General features: G+C 41.5%; 1 protein-coding gene across 3 annotated transcripts in view; it reads right to left on the bottom strand.

Annotated features, from left to right (window-relative positions):
- LOC137617878 (AH receptor-interacting protein-like) overlaps positions 1 to 23,461 on the bottom strand; it is a 151,705-nt gene that overhangs the window by 57,694 nt on the left and 70,550 nt on the right. Inside the window, exon 3 of one of the 3 annotated variants that reach the window (XM_068347826.1) lies at positions 13,359 to 14,450. The exons of the other annotated variants lie outside the window; for them this stretch is intronic. Within the exon in view, the coding sequence (XP_068203927.1) occupies positions 14,412 to 14,450 (39 nt within the window). The 3' untranslated portion in view covers positions 13,359 to 14,411. Of the gene's footprint in view, positions 1 to 13,358; positions 14,451 to 23,461 lie in introns of those variants that run through there. 3 annotated transcript variants of the gene reach the window in all.

Here is a 23,461-nt window from a genome sequence, read left to right as displayed (position 1 = left end):
TGATAGAATGTTTAGACATGGATAGCGCAGGCTTCTTGACCGTGTACCTAAGAGTTATGAATAGACTTTTAACTTCTTTGTTCTTTTCCCAATAAAACTTCGTTTTAATCGGGCAAAAAACTCTTCTCCGCCCATCAAAAACCAAATTTGAGAGAATAGTGATCCCGAAAGATTTAGGCTATGGATGAGAAAGATGTTTATTAATAACCAAGAAACCAGGATGCAAGGTACCTATGGCTTAACCAATGTGAAGTCCGTGTTCTTGCTAAAAGAGTGAACTTCACTGACTCTCAACTATGGTAGACTTACTCAGAAAGTCTCCAAAGTTAGGCCTTAAAAAGAAACCAAGTGTAAAGGGTAGGATCTGTCACTACCGCGAAGCTCCAGAAACGAACCTTAAATTTCAGGCTGGAGCATCTTGCTGATGCCTCTAAGTCCTCTCAAATGATCTGAGATGATCTATAAAGTCTCTATTTGATAGATCCAATCTTATGCATCTGAAGACAGATGCCCGCATACTCCTGTACCCTTTGATGGTCGAGGAGGAAAGAAAATGTGTTTTCTTCTAAGGTCTAAGAAAAAATAGGCCACTTGTGTTAGAGTTACCTAATGAAGAGCCGGCTCTAGCTCTACACCACTCCATAAAGCACTCTAATTGGGTTGGAAAACCTTGAGGCAAAAGTCCTTTGTACAAGCGAAAGTCTCAGCTGTCTCCTTCGAACAGCCCTCTAGATCTCAAGGGTTTTCCGAAATACTGGAGGCAGCTAGACCTAAAGCTTGATGGTTTAACATAAAACGTTCGTGATCCTCACAAGGGGAAAAGGACTAAAGACATGCTTCCAGTATGCACCCAGCATGGTCCCAGCAAGAGTCCAGAACGGTTCCAGCATCCTGCCTACACTCAACATGTCGTGAGAGAGAATCGGGATCTAGAACCGCCTCCCAAAACTCGTCCATATCGATCATCAGAAACCGATATAAAGCTAGGCTTGTTGAAAAGAAGCATCAACCACGTGACCTTATGCTGTGAGGTTAAGAACTGATTCGTGTGTAATCAGCGAGTGTTCAACAAACTTAAAGCCAAAGCTTGACACGAGGGAGCGTTAGCTGCGAGGCCAGAGAGACGCGACAGAGAGACAAAAGTCTGGTTAAACTGCTGCGGGAAAAAGACTTGACTGTATGCGTCTAGCATGCGACCATAATGCCGCATGTGCTTGCATTGCTGTAAGGTGTCAGCGTGCTGTTTGTGTTCACCTTGTCGTGTGGGTACAGAGCTGTGTGTGTGCCCCGCTTGTTGTAAATCTACAGCATATTGCGTGGAGGCGACAGCATCGCGTCCGGTCATTGAGGGAAAGACAGAACTGATTGTCGAGAGTTGTCCACATGAGTGATAGTCACGCGTCCCACAGACCGCGAAAATGGGACAACTATGTTGAAAGGATCAACTTTGACTGTCAGCGTCCAACAAACGACCAGACTGGTGTCTGCCTCTGGGACTGCGTGAGGAAGAGACCAGAACTTACGTCTGTGTCTGCATGACGTCTGTGTCTGCATGATGTCTGCCGTAAGAGAGAGACCAGACTGCTACCAGCACCCGCTCTAACGCTTCTCGTAACACGAGCATATCTCTGCGAGGAAGCGTTACTAAGCATAGGAGAACTATGCCTTCTGACACTAATACGAAAACCAATTCTTTGATCTATGGTAAACCTTAGACTCTTTAGGAGAAAATTCCTCCCTCCAAGAATCGTAAACACTAAACACAGATGAAATAGACCTCTTTTAGCTCAAACCAAATCTACACTCGCGGGGTAGCAAGTGCGCCAACTCAAGCATGGGCGAAGGTCGGGAGAGAACATCAACCGCAGTCCTGTGAGCGACCTGGGAGAGTCCCTATGACATTTCAAGCGCGCCTTGTGCGCGAACTGAACATATCCAATGCTGTGAGATACCGTCAACAGTAGTCGCTAGACCTCAGAAGAAAGTAATAGCCCTTTCTCCAAACTGGTGGAGGAGAAGAAGTGTGAACAGAAGCAAACTGAGCACCTTGTCGCCCAAAGAGCTCTGTGTCCTACACGATTCTGGTGCTGACACGTCGCCTTCTTCCGAAAAGAAAAAATTTCCGGCAAACGTTAGATACTGCAGGATAAGTTAACAGAAAACACACGACTCCTGAAAGGTCTTGGACAAAACGATTGGTGACTACCAATCCTAGGTTTTGCATCTTTCGATGAGTACAAAGTCCTTCCTCCCTGAAAGAGAGTCAGATTCCAGAGGAAGAGCTAGGATTGTATGTGACTTGTCTGACTTTCGCGGAAGAAAAAAAAACACTCGATTGCTACCTGCTCAAGTATCAAAACACGAGTGCTGCGAAGGTAAGTTCTGTTCGCGTGCATACATGACGAGTAACTACCTAGTCTGGTAAACAGGGAAAACGTAGAATGTTATTCTCGTCAGGGAACTGCATTCTAATACGCAGAAACCAGTTACAAGATTCATGATACCATAGCGATGACAAACTGATCGCTTCAAGACATTCCAACTTCGCTCTTCTCATGATACTATGTCCCATGGTTGTGATGGAACAGCTCGCCAATCATAGGCGAAGAAAAGAGCATTATTTCATCATTCCAAAGTGGAGAGAGAATGTCTTGGACTGCATCAACAATATCGCTCAGCGGAACAGACGTTTAATGCACAAGGTCCGCGAAGAACCTCAGCCTCCGACCTTCTTTCTCCCAAGGGTTGGAATATAAATAAGAGACATAGGACTAGGGGCAAGGTGAAAACGAACAAACACCTCCTCCAGAGCACTGCGCTATGTTAACAAGTCACTATAAAGAGCGGTTTAAAAACAAAAAACATTAAATCATAAGAGATCTGCCCAAGGTGGGATATATAATTTTACGTTCTATTCTCATAAAGGCCTTAATGCCCTTTCTGTTGTTGCAGCTGCAAGCGCTGTATCAATCTCTACAGTAAGGTTCGTTATTTCCCTGAGAATGATTTAATGTTAACTCATTACTTTATTTTACCATTAATTTACTAGGCCATTGTTCCCTAAGGGAGCCCTTTGGGTTAAAGCATCTTGCTTTCCCAACTAGGGTTGTAGCTGGCTTGTAATACCAATAAAATAAAATAAATAGCGACACCATCAACTCAACTAACGAAAACTTTGAAGTCGAAACGAGGAGCAGCAGGTAAAAAATATGAGGGAAACTTTTTAGAAAAATTCTCATGAGTTTCTGAAAGTTATTCTCTTCCTTTTACAATCTCTATCCTAGGAAAAGAAGCCTTGATTCTTAGTAATCCACTCCTTCCAAATTCAGACCTCAAAACTTAGGAGGTTTTAATTCTAGTTCTCACAACCAAGAGTTAGCCCAGCAGGCCTTGGTCCGAGAATATAATATCTTCCTAGTTAAGATTTACAGTGATACCTCGGTACTCGACCATAATCCGTTCGAGATCCGTGTTCGACCTCCGATTTGTTCGAGTACCGAATTTTTTTTCCCCATAAGAAATAATGGTATATATTCTATTCCGTTCCCAAGCACTCGAACAGGCCCAAAATATTAATAAAACGTGTACCTAAACAACAATAATTATCTAAATGTGTATGAAATTGGTCAGAAAATCCTATAAAACAATTTTAAACCATTTACTGTACTAAAATAAAACAATTTTAAACCATTTTCTGTACTGTAGTGAACATACCTTTGAGCAGCGGTTCGATGGCATACAGGGATGGATGTGGAGAGGATGGAAGGGGGAGGTTACTGCTTGGAAGGAGAGTCCCCTTCCATGATGTGGCGGGGTAGTTCTCCTTCAGGAGTTGTTTCTCTCTCCAATGAAAGGGTGGGCAGATCTATTTCAGGGGTTTCTTCTCTTCTTTGTCTCTTCTTTGGAGGAGAAACAGGCTTTGATGTAGCAGCTTTCTTTTCTTTTGTGAAAAACTGGTCTATTGTTAATTGTTTCTTCCTCCTCTGCAGTATTCTTCGAAAATGATACATGACACTATCATTAAACATATGCACTGCCCGGTTTGCTACTGCAATTTCTGGGTGGTATTTTTCAGCAAAAGCCTGCACATCTGCCCACTTGGAACAAATTTCATTGATGAGAGAACTTGGAACATCCTCCCTTACCTCATCCTCTTCTGAAGATTCCTGCTCCACAATCAGATCCTGCTGCTGTTGTTGTTGCAGGTGCAACAATTCCTCCACAGTCAACTCGGTAGAATGGCTTTCTACAAGCTCATCAATATCATCCTTGTCGACCTCAAGCCCCAAACTCCTGCCCATGACAACAATTTCCTCAACGACATCAGTGTCATCAGAAATTACAGGGGTAGCAGTGCTTGGACCCGCCTCTGGTTGGAAACCTTCAAACTCCCTCTCTGTGACACATGATGGCCACAGCTTACGCCAGGCAGAGTTCAATGTCCTATAGGTCACACCTCGCCAAGCTTGGTCAATCATGTTAACAGAGTTGAGGATGCTGAAGTGTTCCTTCCAGAATTCCTTTAGGGTCAACTTCGTGTCACTGGTCACTTCAAAACACTTTCTGAAAAGGGCCTTGGTATAGAGTTTTTTGAAGTTTGAAATGACCTGTTGGTCCATGGGCTGGAGTATGGGAGTAGTATTGGGGGGCAAGAATTTGATTTTGATAAAGCTGTATTCTTCTTTCAAGTCATCCTCGAGACCTGGAGGATGTGCAGGAGCATTGTCCATAACCAGAAGACATTTCATTGGCAAGCTCTTTTCAATGAGGTAAGCCTTAACCTGGGGGGCAAACACTTCGTTTATCCACTCAGTAAAGAATTGTCTTGTGACCCAAGATTTAGTGTTCGAGCGCCACATAACTGGTAGTGCACTTTTACAAATATTATTTCGTTTGAACACCCGGGGGTTGTCCGAGTGGTACACTAACAAGGGTTTGATCTTGCAATCGCCACTTGCATTTGCACACAGCAACAATGTTAGCCTATCTTTCATTGGCTTGTGACCTGGCATCTTCGTCTCGTCCTTGGTAATGTACGTATTGGCTGGCATTTTCTTCCAAAATAACCCAGTCTCATCACAATTAAAGACTTGTTGTGCGATCAAATTTTGTTCATTTATGTACCGATCGAATTCCCCCACGTATTTATCGGCTGCAATTTGATCCGAACTAGCTGCCTCCCCATGCCTAGTAACACGATGAATACCTGTTCTATTACGAAACTTTTCAAACCAACCCCTGCTCGCTTTAAATGTAAATGAATCACTTTCACTGGTACTCGGACTTTTCTTCACTAATTCTTCATAGATATGCAACGCTTTTTCACAAATGAACGCTTCACTAACACTTTCCCCGGCCAACTGTTTTTCTTTAATAAATATTAAAAGCAACTTTTCCATCTCCTCAATCACTTGTGGCCTTTGCTTAGTTACCGCCGTAACTCCCGTTGCAACATTCGCCTTCTTAATCATTTCTTTATGCTTTAAAAACGTAGAAATGGTCGACTTCGCCATTCCGTATTCTACCGCTAAATCGGACACTCGTACACCATTCTCATATTTCGCTATAATTTCCTTCTTCAACTCGATCGTTGTTCGCACTGTTTTCCTCTTCTCCTTCCCCTTAACACTCATTACTTTCTTGGGACTCATTATGAAAGCTAAAAAAGCAATTAAAAGCACTGAAAATCACTAAATCACAACGAATGCTGATCGCGCGTTGTCTGAGTGACGCTCTCGAGAGAACTGATGCTTCCCGAACAAGCGAGAGTGGCCGAGATGGCGCGATCATCACAAAGCCCATGCGGTCGTCACGTGTTCGGCTGGTCGAGTACCGAATTTTTGGTCGAGCACCGCAGCAAAAATTTCTCGAAAATTTTGGTCGAACTCCGAATTGTTCGAGTATAGAGTCGTTCGACTACCGAGGTATCACTGTATTTCTTAATATAGGGCCTGGAGCAACAATAACTTAACACTAGACGTTCATGGTCAGGTAGACATCAAAGTCAATAGTCATAGGTAGCGAAGCGTCCACCCCGACGCTGAAGCATCCACACTGATGCTGAAGCGCCCACACTAGCGCTGAAGCGTCCACACTGATGCTGAAGCGTCCACACTGGTGTTGAAGCGTCCATACTGACGCTGAAGTGTCCATACTGACACTGAAACCGTCCACACTGACGTGGCGCTTAGCTCCATTCCGTCGACGTTCCGTTTCCGTACCGTTCCGATGACGCTTCGCCGGCTCTGTTGCCTGGCGAACGTTGGCGCGTCTGTATAGACTGATACTAGGTGCTATGAGCAGTCGGTTTGCGTTGAGCAGGTAATCGAAGTAAAGCATTCACTTTCCCCCACCATTGAACATTGTGGTTGGTAGACCGCCTGTGCGACAACGAGTCCTCACCGTTAAAGACACGACGCCTGTGCGTCCGTTTCAAAGACCGGAATCGAGACACCCAACCGCACTGTTAACGGCAGGCTGAAAAGACTGCATAAACGAAGATAGATGCTGTTTCATGCCTAACTACAAAGATCTAGGATCAACTTTAGGCGAAACGTATTCAGCCTATCTTAGTTGATCCATAGAGCTTGCCACTGTCAGGAGACGACACCCATCAGGTGGAGGTGGCCGCACTGCGTCTGCGCCGTATGAAACGTAACACACGCAGAACGAAATTAATTTTGTTTTCAGCTTAGCGCCTTTGAAAACACTAATACCTCGCTTTATCTATAGCGAGGATGAGCGTTCTGGTGATCGACAGAAAAAGCTCGAGAGGACTTCAGTTCGGGTCTAAAAGACTGTAACGCCTGGTTACCCTCTCTATTCCTTTCGCCGTTCGAAATAACTTCTCCCCTGAGTCCGGCAGCTCGACAGAGGTCTAAGGCTAGGATAACGACAGGTCCGAATAGAAGCACTCTCCACTCAATAAAATTCACTGCACAATTTATCACAAAAAAATTTGCACTTTACTCTTTGGCACAAAGATGGTTTCATAATTACCTGAAAACCAAAGTATAAACTCTCTCAAAGGAAATGAACTCCGCAGGGAGAGACTTATAATTCTGTCACTGGACAATTGTTTGAATGGGAAAGCAAAAGTACCGAATCCCATATAAAATTAACAAAATATCAAATATCAAATATTACCTTAATAGATATATTTATAAATCAAAATAAACCCTTAAATTAAGGGATTCCAATAAAAGATGAATCATCATTCGCATCATTGGAACATCTAAAAATAATATACGAACAATTTAGTATTCCGAAAACCACCAAAGCAACAACGATACATAGAATCGTGCGCTACGACGAATGTAAAGAATACGGCATCGTATAAAATAAACTGAACCGTAACTTCCTTTAATCTCTGAATAAGGAAAAAAAACTGAAAGGACCAATTAATTGCAAAATAAAATGTTCCTTTTATAAAGTACAATTGAAAACTTGAGAAGTAGGAAGAAAGTACTATTCATAAAAACGCTACAATATATGTAACAACGTAACGATACTGATTACTGCGTAACAAAAATAAACTGAACGATAGTTAATCTTTGCAAACAGATCGAAGATTATCTAAAAAAAATATTAAAAGGATAAAATTTTCTCAAAATAATTCCTTTAATTTAATTTATAACTTAGAACTCTAAAAGCATATTCACTTATATTCTTTGTAAAAGGCAAGACAGACTTTTAGCCTACAGAAGAGGCTGTGACGTCATCAATGGTCGAAATGTTTACATTTCGCCCCTATGCTTTCGTGAGGTTTAAAATAGGTTGAAAAATCTTTCAACCCTACCTTTCAAGTTATAAAAATGTGATCACAGATCAAATAAAACAAATATGCAAAAGCCAAAACTCAAAAACGTTAACACATCACCAAATAACGTCCAAACAGAGTAAGAAAACAAGAGAGAATTTCCAATAGTTTAGCCAGCAATGGCAGCAGAAAAAATCTGAATTGGTTGGGCATAGTTCTACCTGTGGTACCGTGAGGGCGCTGGGGTACTCCTGGCATATATGCGCTAAACTGCGCAAGAGATTTTGAATTTTCTGCCGAGGGCGTCGGGGATTTTAGCCATTATATAACCAGCGGGTAAGTTTTATATTTAAAAATTGATGTTTTGTATTGAATATTTCTTGGAAACACAACTTAAGATTACAGTTCATACAAGAGAAGTCTTTTAATACTAATATTCCCTGTAAAGATCTGTATGATATTTTCCATCCAACAATTTCCCATTTCAGTAAAATAATTTTGCGTTAAAAATAATAATAACTTGACGAAGAAATGTACTTCGATTTTATCAAAAGGAAACGGGAATTGCATAATAGTTTACCATAGAGAAAACACATTTAAGGTCTAACTCTGTTATGGGAATGGTAAAAAAAATAGAATATGTCTTCCTCTGATAAACTTGAGCTAGAAATGACTACTGTATACATATTTTCCCAGAAGTGAAAACGTCAATAATGTCACTTGACAGGAATTGCCATTCACTATCAAGGTCTTGTTCATAATCATAAATAATATTTGGAAATCCAAGAAATAATATTAGTCTCTGAACAAATTTGTATGGTCATGAATGGAACACATCCATCAGAAGTTAATTAATTTAACGGGACACGTTTCTTTAATTGTACTACAAATTCTAACCAACAATATCAAAAAGGCACTTAAAGACGTTTCCTAGTTTGTTCCTCTCTTGCATTAGCATGATTGATTGATTTAGATAGCCACGCCTCACTTAGCATGACCGAGCTCTTGCTCATGAGGAGCCCACAAGAAAAGTGATTATTTTGTTTTACACCTTCCTTTCTCTCGCATAAGCAGTACTTTCCAGCAGTTTGTTGTTAAATAACTGCTTTTTAGCACGTCTGAAGGAGGACCTAATAAAAAATAAAGGCAAACACTATGATATGAGAGAGAGAGAGAGAGAGAGAGAGAGAGAGAGAGAGAGAGAGAGAGAGAGAGAGAGAGAGAGAATTCAACACCAGACCAAAGAAAGCCTGTTGCTGTTTAGCTGGATAACCGTGGGACGTCAGTGACAGGATACTCTCTTTCTATCCTGCCCTGTCTCGGAACCCCAAACCGAGAGGTAGTCCGGAATCGGAAGACACCCAAGAGGAAGGATCCTCAACGGAGTTGATTTCTTAGGGCTTGACCCGAAGCCGGACTCTCGGAAACCCGAGCCTCTTTTTTTAAGATTATCCAGGACGATACAAACATCACTGTCATTACTCATCAGAATTTGTTTTCCATATCAGCAAGCTCCATTATTTTATGCATTTATTCATTTATTTGATAAATTTATTTTTGATAACCCTTAATAATTATAAATTTAAATGTTCTTGCTATTTATAATCATTACAGCTACATAAAAATTTTAAAAGGTTTTTTTTTTATCAAAAGATAGTAGTGTGTTGGCCAAAAATCCTATTCCTACAGAAATACACATCCTTAAACATTGTGATGTTTTCAATATTAAGAATTCTTAAGAGGAAATGTATTCCGTTATTTAAATTAAATATGATTTTGAGAAAGAAAATTAAGAGATCTTGGGCTTAAGATCACAATCTCCACTAATAAGTATGTGACTCCACCCAAACAAAAGATTTCTCTTAGTAGACTGAGGTGTTATGGTCATGCCATGAGAGATGAACAGAATATTGGGAGGAGAGTGATGGAAATGGAGGTACAAGGAACTAGAAGGAGAGGGAGACCAAAGCGAAGGTGGATGGACTGCATCAAGGATGACCTTCGATCAAAGGGATTAACCAGTGATGAGGTGTGGGACAGAGGTAGATGGAGAAAGCTGACCAGAAACATTGACCCCACATAGAAGTGGGAAAAGATATAGCCAAAGAAGAAGAAGAAGAAGAAGTATTCATAAAAGAAAAGTCATTTAATGCTAATATTCCTGCTGGAAATATCTCTGGCATTTTCCATTCAACAAATTTAACTGAATACATAGTACGATTCTCGTAAACCATAGAGGCTTTAAAACCTCATATTACTTTAATTGCTACAAGAAAGCGAAGACTTTGCTTTCATTGAAGAAATGAAGCCAGAATGGGGAAATAGTGTAAGACTGAAAAGAATAAAAAAAAAAAAAAAATTATCGCAAACAAAATATTTCATTGAGGGATAAAAGGCTTGAGAGGATTTCATCCGACCTAAAATTCCTCTCTGTCTTTCCGGGTATCACAGGTTGTCTCGACTTTCCCCTTTTCATTGTCTTTACCTTTCCATTTTCCTTACTTTCATCATCTCTCTAAATTCCTTCTATCAGTCAAAAGCTTCGAAGAGTTAGTTATAGCTGGTGTCAATATGTAGGCCTACATATAAAAAGGGCTCTTGTATATAGAGAGAGAAGAAGGGATTGACATGACTTCATTGAATTCTATGTTTTATTAACATTCATTGAATTCTATGTTTTATTAACATTGGCGAAGTCCTGATATCATAAGCTTAAATTCCACTCAAAATTATCCTTTCAATCTGAATAGCTTTGTTTATGCGTTCGTATGTCTAATTAAACACTAGGTGAAACTTCCCTTTCAACCCAAAGGAATAGGCCTACTGTAGGTCTACAGTGTTTTGCTTCCCTGTTTTCAATTCTTTTTAATAGTAGAAAATTCAAGTATTGATCTCTTTGGACCAAGAGTAGCATCCAATATAGATTATGGATACAAATGTTAATGTTTTTGAATTGTGTTTTGGAAGCCCAACGTGAGATTATAAAGGAAAAGTCTTTTAATCCTTATTTTCTGCTGTAAACTTTGATATCTCGCCACTTGAAGAATCTTCTTCAACCGAACGAGGAGGCAATTAAGAAAAGACGGTTCTTTGGGCCTATGCAAATTAGGTCGCTGGCTGACTGTTGTGCGAAGTCTCCTAGGCCATTTTCTAATCTTTCTTTTTAGTTAATGCGACACTCTTCCTTATTTCTTCCCCTTTGGCTTTGGTCTTACTAATTTTATTCTTTAATCATCTAATTTGAATTATCTATAAGTGTTTGAAAGACGGGATTTCCTCTGCTCCTTTCTTGTTGCTGCTACTCTCATTCCAAGCAAGTTGCACAAAAGCAAATTAGCCCCTCGATTTTAAGGACAAAATTGCATGTATAGTTATAAAAATATATATTATTTTGATAAATCTATAATTTAAACTAATTTTGGAATATAATTTAATTTTGAAAGGTTTTTCAAGAAAAAATCCCAAAGAGATTTAAAATATCAGTATATTACGAAATTATTTTGATGGGTAGTAATGCGCATGCAACAATACTTCAATATCAATGTCTGTGGCCCCAGTCAGCAGTCACTTTTATTTTTGGTGAAAACCAAAATTAAATTCATCATCATTAATAAAAACTACATTTAATGATAGATTAAAAGAATGGTCTCAGGCTTCCTTCCAAGGCTTTATTGTTTTCTTAGATCATAAAGTAGTATTTCTTGATGAAAGTTGCAAGAGTAATTACCTTATCCTATTTCATCGTAAAATCAGTTATGAAGAAATCAGATACATGTATCACCATCTCGTCCTACAACTATTGACGCAAAGGGCCTCAAATTAGTTATGGTAACCTATTATGTTTTTCCTCTGTGATGTCTTACTAGTAGACCTAAACAGTGGATACCTGTTCCCATGCGCCGACAGGTGTTTGATTTCATTCATGACCTCTCAAATCCCTCGTGCTGATCTATTGCACAGCTACTGAATACGAAGTTCATTTGGCACAGCATTACTAAGGATGCTAAAGATTGGTTCAACAGTTGTACTCATGCCAAACTTCAAAAGTACATTGACACAGTTTCAGGAGTGGGCACCTTTCCTCAACCTCAGCATTGTTTTCCTCAAATTCACATAGATGGATTAGGTCCCCTACCAACATAGCAAGGACATCATTACACATTTATAGTCATCGACTGCTCCACTCGTTGGCCTGAAGCCAATCCCACGGAACCTGCAATATCTGCCTCATGTACATCTGCCTTATTCTCAGGAATAAGTATCCCTGAGCATATTACTTCAGACAGAGATACCACTTCAACATCTCCATTGTGGACATCATCAGCAAATCTTCTGGGAATCACCCTACATCAGATTACCGCCTACAACCTAGATCTAACGGAATCGTTGAAAATTTTAATCGCATCCTCAAAGCATCTTTGATGTCGCACTGCAAGGACTCCAACTGGTTTACCCAGCTTCCTTGGGTCCTCTTGGGACTAAGTACCACTCCTAAAGATGCCCTGAATGTCTTAGCGTCTGAAATGGTTAATTGGTCGTCCCTGCCAAATTTTTTCCATCTGCAACCTCCTCCGACAACCTCCAGCGCCTATGTCACTTTGCAAAAAAATTTACTCTATGCCGCCACTCGTACAATTCCCCACCGAAGCAACCCAAACCAACAGATCTGCACTCAGCAATGTTCGTTTTCCTAGCAATGCTCGTTTTCCTGGTCAACAACACTAGCTAGCCATCACTAAAGTCCCCTTACACGGGCCCTTTCCTCGTGATCCATCGTAACCGAAAAGTATTCTTAATTAACATTTGTGGCAAAAAAATGGGTCTCCTTTGATCTCATAAATCCTGCATCTCCTGCTAGACGACATGCTACAGTATGCCTCTCTAAAGCAGTGTGCCCTATTTCACATGTATGTAATTTTTTAGGGGGGGCGCAGTGTACCACACGTGTTTCATACACTCTCGTACACTGTAACGGTTATCCTTTTTTATCTTATCACTCGCTCTTCCCTGCACTGTTAATCGGCCAACCTCTGTAAGCATACTAGCTCATATTTGATTATAACTAAATTTTTGCAACGTTCATGATCGCAAGTCCGTATATATACTCCAAGATTGTTTCATAAAATTCGGTTGCATTCACCTCGCCTCTCAGTTACAACCTAATGGCTCTCCCGTACAATGAATAGTGAGGAGGCCATTTGTTTTTCTTCCTTCACACTGCATTCCAAAAATAACTATGAATTGCCCATAGTTTTAACCTTAGGTATAGATACCATTGATATGTTTTATAACAGATGATGGTATGAATTATAATTAAAAGTGATGAGAGAGTTAAAACGCTAAATGTACAAGAATTTTTTTTTTGACATCATAAGTCGTGCTTGCGCTCAGCAGTTGCCGTGAGTGGTCGAAGCATGTCATAACATCATGAGATGGGCGTGGCCTATCTCAACTCGACAGATTGTGGCGACTATAGTTACCTAATGATCAAACAAGAATGTCTTTTCTTTCAAATGATACAAATATTATTATAGGATAGTATTTCAAAATCTCAAATTGATGTGATGCTTTTTATTTACAATATTTCTTACAATGTGACTACTTTTCTTTGTGTCTGATAATAATCTTTAATCATTAGATATTCTACCATTAAAGAAAACCTTTTCTTTCAAAGTTACGATGAAGGGATTTTTACAAAGACAAAAAGGAAATCAAATAAAAATTATTTTTAGAAAAGAAGTAAACATATGTTTAGAAATAATTGTGACTATAAGAATTAGTTCACAGAAGAGATAATAATGTGGTTTCCTATAAAAGCAGGATAACTCCCAACCAACATGCCTTTAATGCACAATATTGAACACCAGAGAATGCTTCTGATTTACAAGAAAATTAGATGGCTTCCATCAATAATACTCTGTTGGCCATTCCATTCTTATTGTCCATACATGTCATGAAATGACACTTTACAGATTTCCCAAAAATCATTTTGAAAATTGCAAAAATAGGAAAGCAAAATTTTCTTTTAAAAAAGGAAGCTAAAGAAAAACCACTTCCCAGCTTTCACGGAAGAATAATATAAATCTTAGAAGTAATGTCCAGCAATCTTAGGGTCATGTTTCATGTACAAATACATTTTTTTCAGAAGAGAGAGTAACGAGACACCCAGGGTCAACCTAATCATTCCTCCGATTTCACTCACAAACTGAGATAGAGAATAACCATCATTATCCACAAATTCTTCATATCTTCTTGCATCGATATACATCCGGAAAACGTAAACTTCATCCTCTTCCTCTAGAATGGGGAAATCAATGATAAATGCTAGTCCAGGACCCATTCTTACTTCACTTGCAAGATCAATACTATAGTGATACTGAACTCTACTTTGACATAGTTTCTTGCATAGGTTAGCTTCAGTTTTTTCCAAAAAAGTCTCCAATATTGAACTATTTGAGGGACTTATAAACCAAAGTAAGTTTAGAAACTCCACAAACAGCTGAAAACTACAATAGTCAATATCAGCTTTCTTTTCCACCCAAGGTAAGCAACAGCCCATCTTCTCAGTCAGAAACGTTTCTAGGCAGTGAACCAAATACTTTCCAGGCTCGTCATTTGAGCCATGGATTCCCTGCCACTTTGAGACTCTTTTTCAACTCAGCCTTTGTATGACATGGAACATGATATACCTCTGAAAGTAATGGTAAGAAATCATCCAGTGAATGGACAAACATATTCATTGCAATGTTTATATAATATAGTAGTCTTCCTTTCTAATGAACCGATAATGAGTGATAGACATACCTATATTTATTTTACGCTGACCCTTAAACTTGACAGAATGGCATGAATTAAAAATTGAATTATTGTGAAGACTAGTGTGATATTCAGTATTATATTCGAAGCCAACTGGACTATATACACCACTATTCCATGCAATTTTAAACCATAAATCTCTAGGGTCTGGGTTGTTAGAGTAAAATTTGTTAGATAAATTTCTTAATACATGTGTAAATTCTTCATATTTCTGAACATGATCTAGATGTATTAAACTTCGAAGCTCTTCCTCTAAATGGAGTTCTAACAACAATTTGCTTATATTAAAAGGAGGCCAAATGCAATTCGTCAGAGTTGGTAAATCTTTAATGGCCATGGAGGTATCAGAATATGTTGTATAGATGGGATGACTAAAAAGATATTTTCGTAAAGGATATGCACAAAATACTAGACACAATACTATGATGAATACATTTAAAAAGAAAATCATAACTCTTCTGCAATTATAAAGACGAGTTTTAGAATCAGAAATTCCCTTCAAGACATTCAAGAGATCTAGCATTGAAAATCCATAATAGAGTCCTAATATTCCTCCTAGGCTACAAATAATATCTATTCCAGAAAAATCTGTTACTCTACTCTCAATTAAACTAAGATTACTTATAAACGAAAAATGTGAAATTTTGCATTGGTTACTACATGCTGATAGTTTCGATTCTGAAAAGGATGAGGGTATAACACCTTCAACTACATATTTCAGCTTTGGCAGTGAAAGGCCTTGGTTGTAGCAACTAAGCAGGTCATCTAAGTGGAACGAACTTTCTGGTAAAGAAGGAACATCAATCACAAGGCACCGAACTAAACAAACCTCCTAAACAGGTAATGAAATCAGTTGACATCCAAAGGGTCTACCGTATACATGAGTAAAGAAAGTAAGTAATTAAGTAAAGACAAAACAATAAATGGCTGCCATGTGAGGACGGGAACAGAGACATCCGTTCATCGTCCGAGCCAAAAACGAAGTGAATCAGTTCACCAGTGTGTGAGGGGGGAGGGGTAGCTTAGCTACCCTACCCCTGCTAACTAGCGCAGGAGTAGTTAACCCTCGTTAAAAATCTAATGGCTCACCATTTCAGCTACGCCGAAAATAGTACCCTATGTAAATAGCGTCGTTTGTATTTCGGTTACGGAACAACTAGATAATCCCTATTTTAGGTATTTCATAGGCTTGGAAATAGAGACCATATGTAAGAACATGACATACTATGTAGAATGTCTATACTGTAAGTGGAAATAATGACAGTAGGCTAACTTTTACCAGTAAACTCAATGAACAATCTATCTATCTATCTATCTATCTATATATATATATATATATATATATATATATATATATATATATATATATATATATATATATATATATATATATACCGTATATACTCGTGTAATGTTCGACTTCGTGTAATGTTCGACCCCCCTATTTTGCCTTCAAAATCATGAATCCATCATATACCTCATGTAATGTTCGAGTCTTGATTTTGGCAGTAGGCTAGATGTCTTTTATCTCCAGCATACCATAATTACCAACAAAGTAAGGTTTATGTCTAAGTGCGACAAACAAATGTATAAAACAAATCGGAACAACACCTAAATACTAACATCTGTTTACAATAATAATTGAGTATTCAGCGTACATTTTATAGCGAACACTTTAGTAGACGATTATCATCACCGCCTAATAGCTTTCAAAAACAAGCAAACACTTCAAGTAGCAAACAAAATTAGTTCATCGTTTTGAGTAACAAATTACCATTACCGGTAATTGCAGGTAATTACGGTGATTATAATTACCCGTTATGCTAATAATTTTTTTTCCTCACAATATATATGAATAAGAATTTACTCATAACCCATCAAGATGTCTACCAAGAAATATAAAAAATTTACTGCAAAATTCAAGCTTCAAATTATTGCAGCCGCTGTCCGCTGAAACGACAAATAACGTTCAAGCCGTAAAAATTTTTGGAGTTACCGAAACTAGCGTTCGAACTTGGAGAAAAAAAAATGTGGATTCAATTAAGAAAAATTTTTGCGGTTTATTATTAATATCAAATAATATACAATACCAAGTAAAATAAAATGAGCCTTATTTTTTCATTAACCATATCACGTTATAACGTACGCAACCCGACAGTTTGCTAGCTTCATACCTGCTGCGTTATGGTAAAGTCATTACTCCTAGCAAAAAAAACAAACTATTTATGATTGTTTAGGAAATAAAATCCATGCTAATAATATGTCTGGTGTTAAATGAACATGGTTAGTACTGTATATATAGTCCTAGCCTATGTTTACCTACCAGTAGGTAACCTTATATACGTGTAAGCATAGCCTACGATTACCTACCGGTAGGTAGCATAGCCTAGGGTAATTTTCGCGTAGGCCTAGGTTACGTTTACCTACCGGTAGTCCAGAAATTTTTACTTTTTCAAATATATATCTCGTGTAATGTTCGACCCTTACTTTTTTAACTGAAAAATAGGCCTTCAAAAATCGAACATTACACGAGTATATACGGTATATATATATATATATATATATATATATATATATATATATATATATATATATATATATATATATATATATATATGGTTTGGACTTCTGCCCGAAGGGCTTGCCCCCTTGCTGATCCCATGGCAAGGGAGCTCAACGACACTGGATCCGTAGTCAGGGGAGGTAGAGACGTTGTGAACGGGACGCGATATCCCTGACTGATTACGGATATCATCCAGGAATCGGCCCCAAGCTGCTGCCACCTGTTTGCACAACTTTGTAGGCATCCCCCAACTGGTGGACATGCAGGGGGACTGCCAATCCTAGCGTTTGCGGCCTCGGTCGCTCCCTCTAGGATTTTTTCCTCCCCTGGAGAAATTTTTGCCTTTCTTGTCCTTGACAGGAAAGGACTTAGAAACCACCGTCTTCGCTGCCGCTGCCGGTTTCGTGGTCTTGGTAGAGCGTGGCTGCTGAGGTGCGGGAGGTTTACAGAGAACCCTCGTTTATCGCGGTATATAGGTTCCAGACCCGACCGGGATAGGTGAAAATCCGCGAAGTAGTGACACCATATTTACCTATTTATTTAACATGTATATTCAGACTTTTAAAACCTTCCCTTGTACGTAGTACAGTACTGTTAACAAACTACCCTTTAATGTACAGAACACTTAATGCATGTACTACAGTACCCTAAACTAAAACAGGCACAAATATTAAAGGCGATTTTATATCATGCGTTTCCTAAACACACCAAAAAGCACGATAAAAAATGGCAACCAATGTTTTGTTTACGTTTCTCTGATCATAATGAAGAAAAAAAAGCATTTAGTGTACACAACTGTGTATAGGTTAGTTTTTGCATCGATTATATTGATTATACAGTATGTTGATTTTGTTATTACCAATGTTTTACTTAATTTTTCTTAGGACTTCCAAATGAAATGTTTTTCTTTATGACGCCGCCTGAAACGACGGCGTCATAAAGTACGCTCAGTAAAAACCACGATCAGTAAACAAAGAAGGCATTTAACGCGCATGATGAAAGTGATAAATATGTTATTTTCCTTAGTAAAATAAATTTTTGAATATACTTACCCGATGATCATGTAGCTGTCAACTCTGTTGTCCGACAGAAAAATCTAAGGTCGGGATACGCCAGCGATCGCTATACAGGTGGGGGTGTACACAACAGCGCCATCTGTCGAGTAGGTACTCAGGTACTTCTTGTCAACAAGAACTCAATTTTCTCCTCGGTCCACTGGTTCTCTATGGGGAGGAAGGGAGGGTCCTTAAATTCATGATCATCGGGTAAGTATATTCAAAAATTTATTTTACTAAGGAAAATAACATTTTTCAATATTAATCTTACCCGATGATCATGTAGCTGATTCACACCCAGGGGGGTGGGTGGAGACCAGCATACATGTTAACATTAGAAGCTAAGTATCCCGTATTTCATTTTAGTAGTTATTCAAAATAACAAACATAAAATAAATAAGTACCTGGTAAGGAAGTCGACTTGAACCATTACTCTGCCTTTTTAAGTACGTCTTCCTTACAGAGCCTAGCGATCCTCTTAGGATGCTGAGCGACTCCTAGGTGCTGAAGTATGAAGGGCTGCAACCCATACTAAAGGACCTCATCACAACCTCTAATCTAGGCGCTTCTCAAGAAAGAATTTGACCACCCGCCAAATCAACCAGGATGCGGAAGGCTTCTTAGCCTTCCGTACAACCCAAAAAACAACAATAAAAAGCATTTCAAGAGAAAGATTAAAAAAGGTTATGGGATTATGGGAATGTAGTGGTTGAGCCCTCACCTACTACTGCACTCGCTGTTACGAATGGTCCCAGGGTGTAGCAGTTCTCGTAAAGAGACTGGACATCTTTGAGGTAAAATGATGCGAACACTGACTTGCTTCTCCAATAGGTTGCATCCATAACACTCTGCAGAGAACGGTTCTGTTTGAAGGCCACTGAAGTAGCGACAGCCCTAACTTCATGTGTCCTTACCTTCAGCAAAGCAAGGTCTTCTTCCTTCAGATGAGAATGGGCCTCTCTAATCAAAAGCCTGATGTAATAAGAAACTGCGTTCTTAGACATCGGTAAAGCAGGTTTCTTGATAGAACACCATAAAGCTTCTGATTGTCCTCGTAATGGCTTTGTACGTCTTAAATAGTACTTAAGAGCTCTTACTGGGCAAAGTACTCTCTCTAGTTCGTTCCCAACCAAGTTGGACAGGCTTGGGATCTCGAACGACTTGGGCCAAGGACGAGAAGGAAGCTCGTTTTTAGCTAAAAAACCAAGCTGCAAGGAACATGTAGCCGTTTCAGATGTAAAACCTATGTTCCTGCTGAAGGCGTGAATCTCACTGACTCTTTTAGCTGTTACTAAGCAAACGAGGAAAAGAGTCTTCAATGTGAGATCCTTAAAAGAGGCTGATTGAAGCGGTTCGAACCTTGCTGACATCAGGAACCTTAAAACCACGTCTAGGTTCCAGCCTGGTGTGGCCAACCGACGCTCCTTTGAGGTCTCAAAAGACTTAAGGAGGTCCTGTAGATCTTTGTTGGTGGAAAGATCTAAGCCTCTGTGGCGGAAGACCGCTGCCAACATGCTTCTGTAACCTTTGATCGTAGGAGCTGATAGGGATCTTACATTCCTTAGATGTAAAAGGAAGTCAGCTATCTGCGTTACAGAGGTACTGGTTGAGGAAACTGCATTCGCCTTGCACCAGCTTCGGAAGACTTCCCATTTTGACTGGTAGACTTTGAGAGTGGATGTCCTCCTTGCTCTGGCAATCGCTCTGGCTGCCTCCTTCGAAAAGCCTCTAGCTCTTAAGAGTCTTTCGATAGTCTGAAGGCAGTCAGACGAAGAGCGTGGAGGCTTGGGTGTACCTTCTTTACGTGCGGCTGACGCAGAAGGTCCACTCTTAGAGGAAGAGTCCTGGGAACGTCCACTAGCCATTGCAGTACCTCGGTGAACCATTCTCTCGCGGGCCAGAGGGGAGCAACCAACGTCAACCGTGTCCCTTCGTGAGAGGCGAACTTCTGTAGTACCCTGTTGACAATCTTGAACGGAGGGAACGCATACAGGTCTAGATGGGACCAATCCAGAAGAAAGGCATCCACGTGAACTGCTGCTGGGTCTGGAATCGGAGAACAATACATCGGGAGCCTCTTGGTCATCGAGGTAGCGAATAGATCTATGGTGGGCTGACCCCACAGGGCCCATAGTCTGCTGCAAACATTCTTGTGAAGGGTCCACTCTGTGGGGATGACCTGACCCTTCCGGCTGAGGCGATCTGCCATGACATTCATGTCGCCCTGAATGAACCTCGTTACCAGCGAAATCTTTCGATCTTTTGACCAAGTGAGGAGGTCCCTTGCGATCTCGAACAACTTCCTCGAATGAGTCCCTCCTTGCTTGAAGATGTACGCCAAGGCTGTGGTGTTGTCGGAGTTCACCTCCACCACCTTGCTTAGATGGAGGGACTTGAAGTTTATCAAGGCCAGATGAACTGCCAATAGCTCCTTGCAGTTGATGTGAAGTGTTCTTTGCTCCTGATTCCACGTGCCCGAGCATTCCTGTCCGTCCAGTGTCGCACCCCAGCCCGTGTCCGATGCGTCCGAGAAGAGACGGTGGTCGGGGGTCTGAACAGCCAATGGTAGATCTTCCTTGAGAAGAATGCTGTTCTTCCACCACGTCAGTGTAGACCTCATCTCTTCGGAAATAGGCACTGAGACCGCCTCTAGCGTCATGTCCTTTCTCCAGTGAGCAGCTAGATGATACTGAAGGGGGCGGAGGTGGAGTCTCCCTAACTCGATGAACTGGGCCAGCGATGAAAGTGTCCCTGTTAGACTCATCCACTGCCTGACTGAACATCGGTTCCTTCTCAGCATGCTCTGGATGCATTCTAGGGCTTGACTGATCCTGGGGGCTGACGGAAAAGCCCGAAAAGCTCGACTCTGAATCTCCATACCTAGATAGACAATGGTTTGGGATGGGACGAGTTGGGACTTCTCTATATTGACCAGGAGACCCAATTCCTTGGTCAGATCCATAGTCCATCTGAGATTCTCCAGACAGCGACGACTTGACGAAGCTCTTAAAAGCCAGTCGTCCAAATAGAGGGAGGCTCTGATGTCTGCCAAGTGAAGGAATTTGGCAATATTCCTCATCAGTTTGGTAAACACAAGAGGTGCCGTGCTTAGGCCAAAGCACAGGGCTTGGAACTGGTACACGACCTTTCCAAAGACGAACCTTAGGAAAGGTTGGGAGTCTGGATGGACGGGGACATGAAAGTACGCGTCTTTCAGGTCTAACGAGACCATCCAGTCTTCCTTCCTGACCGCTGCTAGGACCGACTTCGTTGTCTCCATTGTGAACGTCTGCTTGGTGACAAAAGCATTGAGAGCACTGACGTCCAGCACCGGTCTCCAACCTCCTGTCTTCTTCGCTACCAGGAAGAGACGGTTGTAGAAGCCCGGGGATTGATGGTCCCGGACTATGACTACCGCTCCCTTTTGTAGCAAGAGCGACACCTCTTGTTGCAACGCTAGCCTCTTGTCCTTCTCCTTGTAGTTGGGAGAGAGGTTGATGGGAGAAGTTGCTAGAGGGGGACTGCGGCAGAACGGAATCCTGTACCCCTCCCTTAGCAACTTCACAGACTGAGCGTCTGCACCTCTGTTCTCCCAAGCCTGCCAGAAGTTCTTGAGCCTGGCTCCCACTGCTGTCTGGAGAGGTATGCAGTCAGATTCTGCCTTTTGAGGACTTGGAACCCTTCTTCGATTTGCCACGATGACTGTCGGCACGGGTACCTCCTCTGCTGGAGGTTCTGCCACGAAAGGGCGGGATGAACCTAGACGCTGGTGTGTCCATCCTAGGTCTAGGCACGGAAGGTAAAGCTTTGGCCTTACGTGCGGAGGACGCCACCAGGTCATGGGTATCCTTCTGGATCAACGAGGCAGCCATCCCCTTGATCAGCTCTTCCGGAAAGAGACACTTGGAAAGCGGAGCAAACAACAACTCCGACTTCTGGCAAGGAGTCATCCCAGCCGACAAGGAGGAGCAAAGATGGTCTCTCTTCTTAAGCACTCCCGACACGTACGAAGCCGCAAGCTCACCAGACCCATCCCGAATAGCTTTGTCCATGCTAGACATGATAAGCATGGCAGAGTCCTTATCCGAAGGGGAAGTCTTTCTGCTTAAAGCTCCCAAACACCAATCGAGGAAGTTGAAGATCTCAAAAGCACGAAAAACTCCCTTCAACAGATGATCCATGTCAGAAAAGGACCAGCAAATCTTAGATCGTCTCATAGCCAGCCTGCGGGGAGAGTCAACCAGACTTGAGAAGTCGCCCTGGGCAGAGGCAGGAACTCCCAAGCCGGGTTCCTCTCCCGTGGCATACCAGACGCTAGATTTGGAAGCAAGCTTGGTAGGCGGAAAGATGAAAGCAGTCTTTCCCAGCTGCTTCTTGGACTGCAACCACTCTCCCATAACCCTCAAAGCTCTCTTGGATGAGCGTGCGAGTACAAGTTTGGTGAAGGCAGGAGCTGCTGACTGCATGCCTAAAGCAAACTCGGAGGGAGGAGAGCGAGGGGTTCTTCTAAGTCGGAGTGCGGATCGTCCAAATGCGCAGCTTCGTCGTCATCAGATACTCCATCATCCGAAAGCTGAGGAGGAAGTGGCAAAGGTGGAGCAGAAAGCTGAACGGCTGAATCCGGTAGCACGAGTGCATGCGTAGCTGCTGCGGATCCAACATCATGCCGCTGCTGGTCAGTCTGCGAGCTGGCAACAACAAAAGCGGAGTGCTGGTGCGTGGGAGGGACTGCCGTGGGTTGCGGAGCATGCCGCATGGGTTGCGGAGCATGCCGCATGGGTTGCGGAGCATGCCGCATTGCGTCAAAACACGGCAGCTCGACAGCACCTTCCCACTGCTGATGCGGTAGCTCACGCATGTCTACGGAGGGTGCAGCATGAACATGCGTCTGGCAGGGTCGACTGCGCATCGGTGGTGGAGCTCTCACAGGTGGAGTGTGGGAGCAGGCAGCCGCAGTATCTGCTGAGCGCACAACCGTGGCAGGTTGTAGGTTAACTGGTGCAGTGTCAACCTTCTCAGCACGATACTCCTGCATGAATGAAGCAAGCTGAGACTGCATAGTCTGCAGCATGGACCACTTAGGGTCTACCGTGGTTGGTGCGGCAACAGACGGAGTAGTTGCCTGCTGCGAAACCACTCTACCTCTCTTGGGAGGTGTGCAGTCTTCGGAAGACTGCGGCGAGTCCGAACTGACCCAGTGGCTACACCTGGGCCGTTGGACTCGCTCGGAAGGGACCTTACGCTTGAGAGGTCGTGAGACCTTGGTCC

The sequence above is a fragment of the Palaemon carinicauda genome, chromosome 24 (assembly GCF_036898095.1).
Source record: "Palaemon carinicauda isolate YSFRI2023 chromosome 24, ASM3689809v2, whole genome shotgun sequence".
NCBI classification, from domain to species: Eukaryota; Metazoa; Arthropoda; class Malacostraca; order Decapoda; family Palaemonidae; genus Palaemon; species Palaemon carinicauda.
The sequence above is the reverse complement of the archived record's forward strand: the minus strand, read 5'-3'. Positions and strand labels throughout refer to the sequence as shown.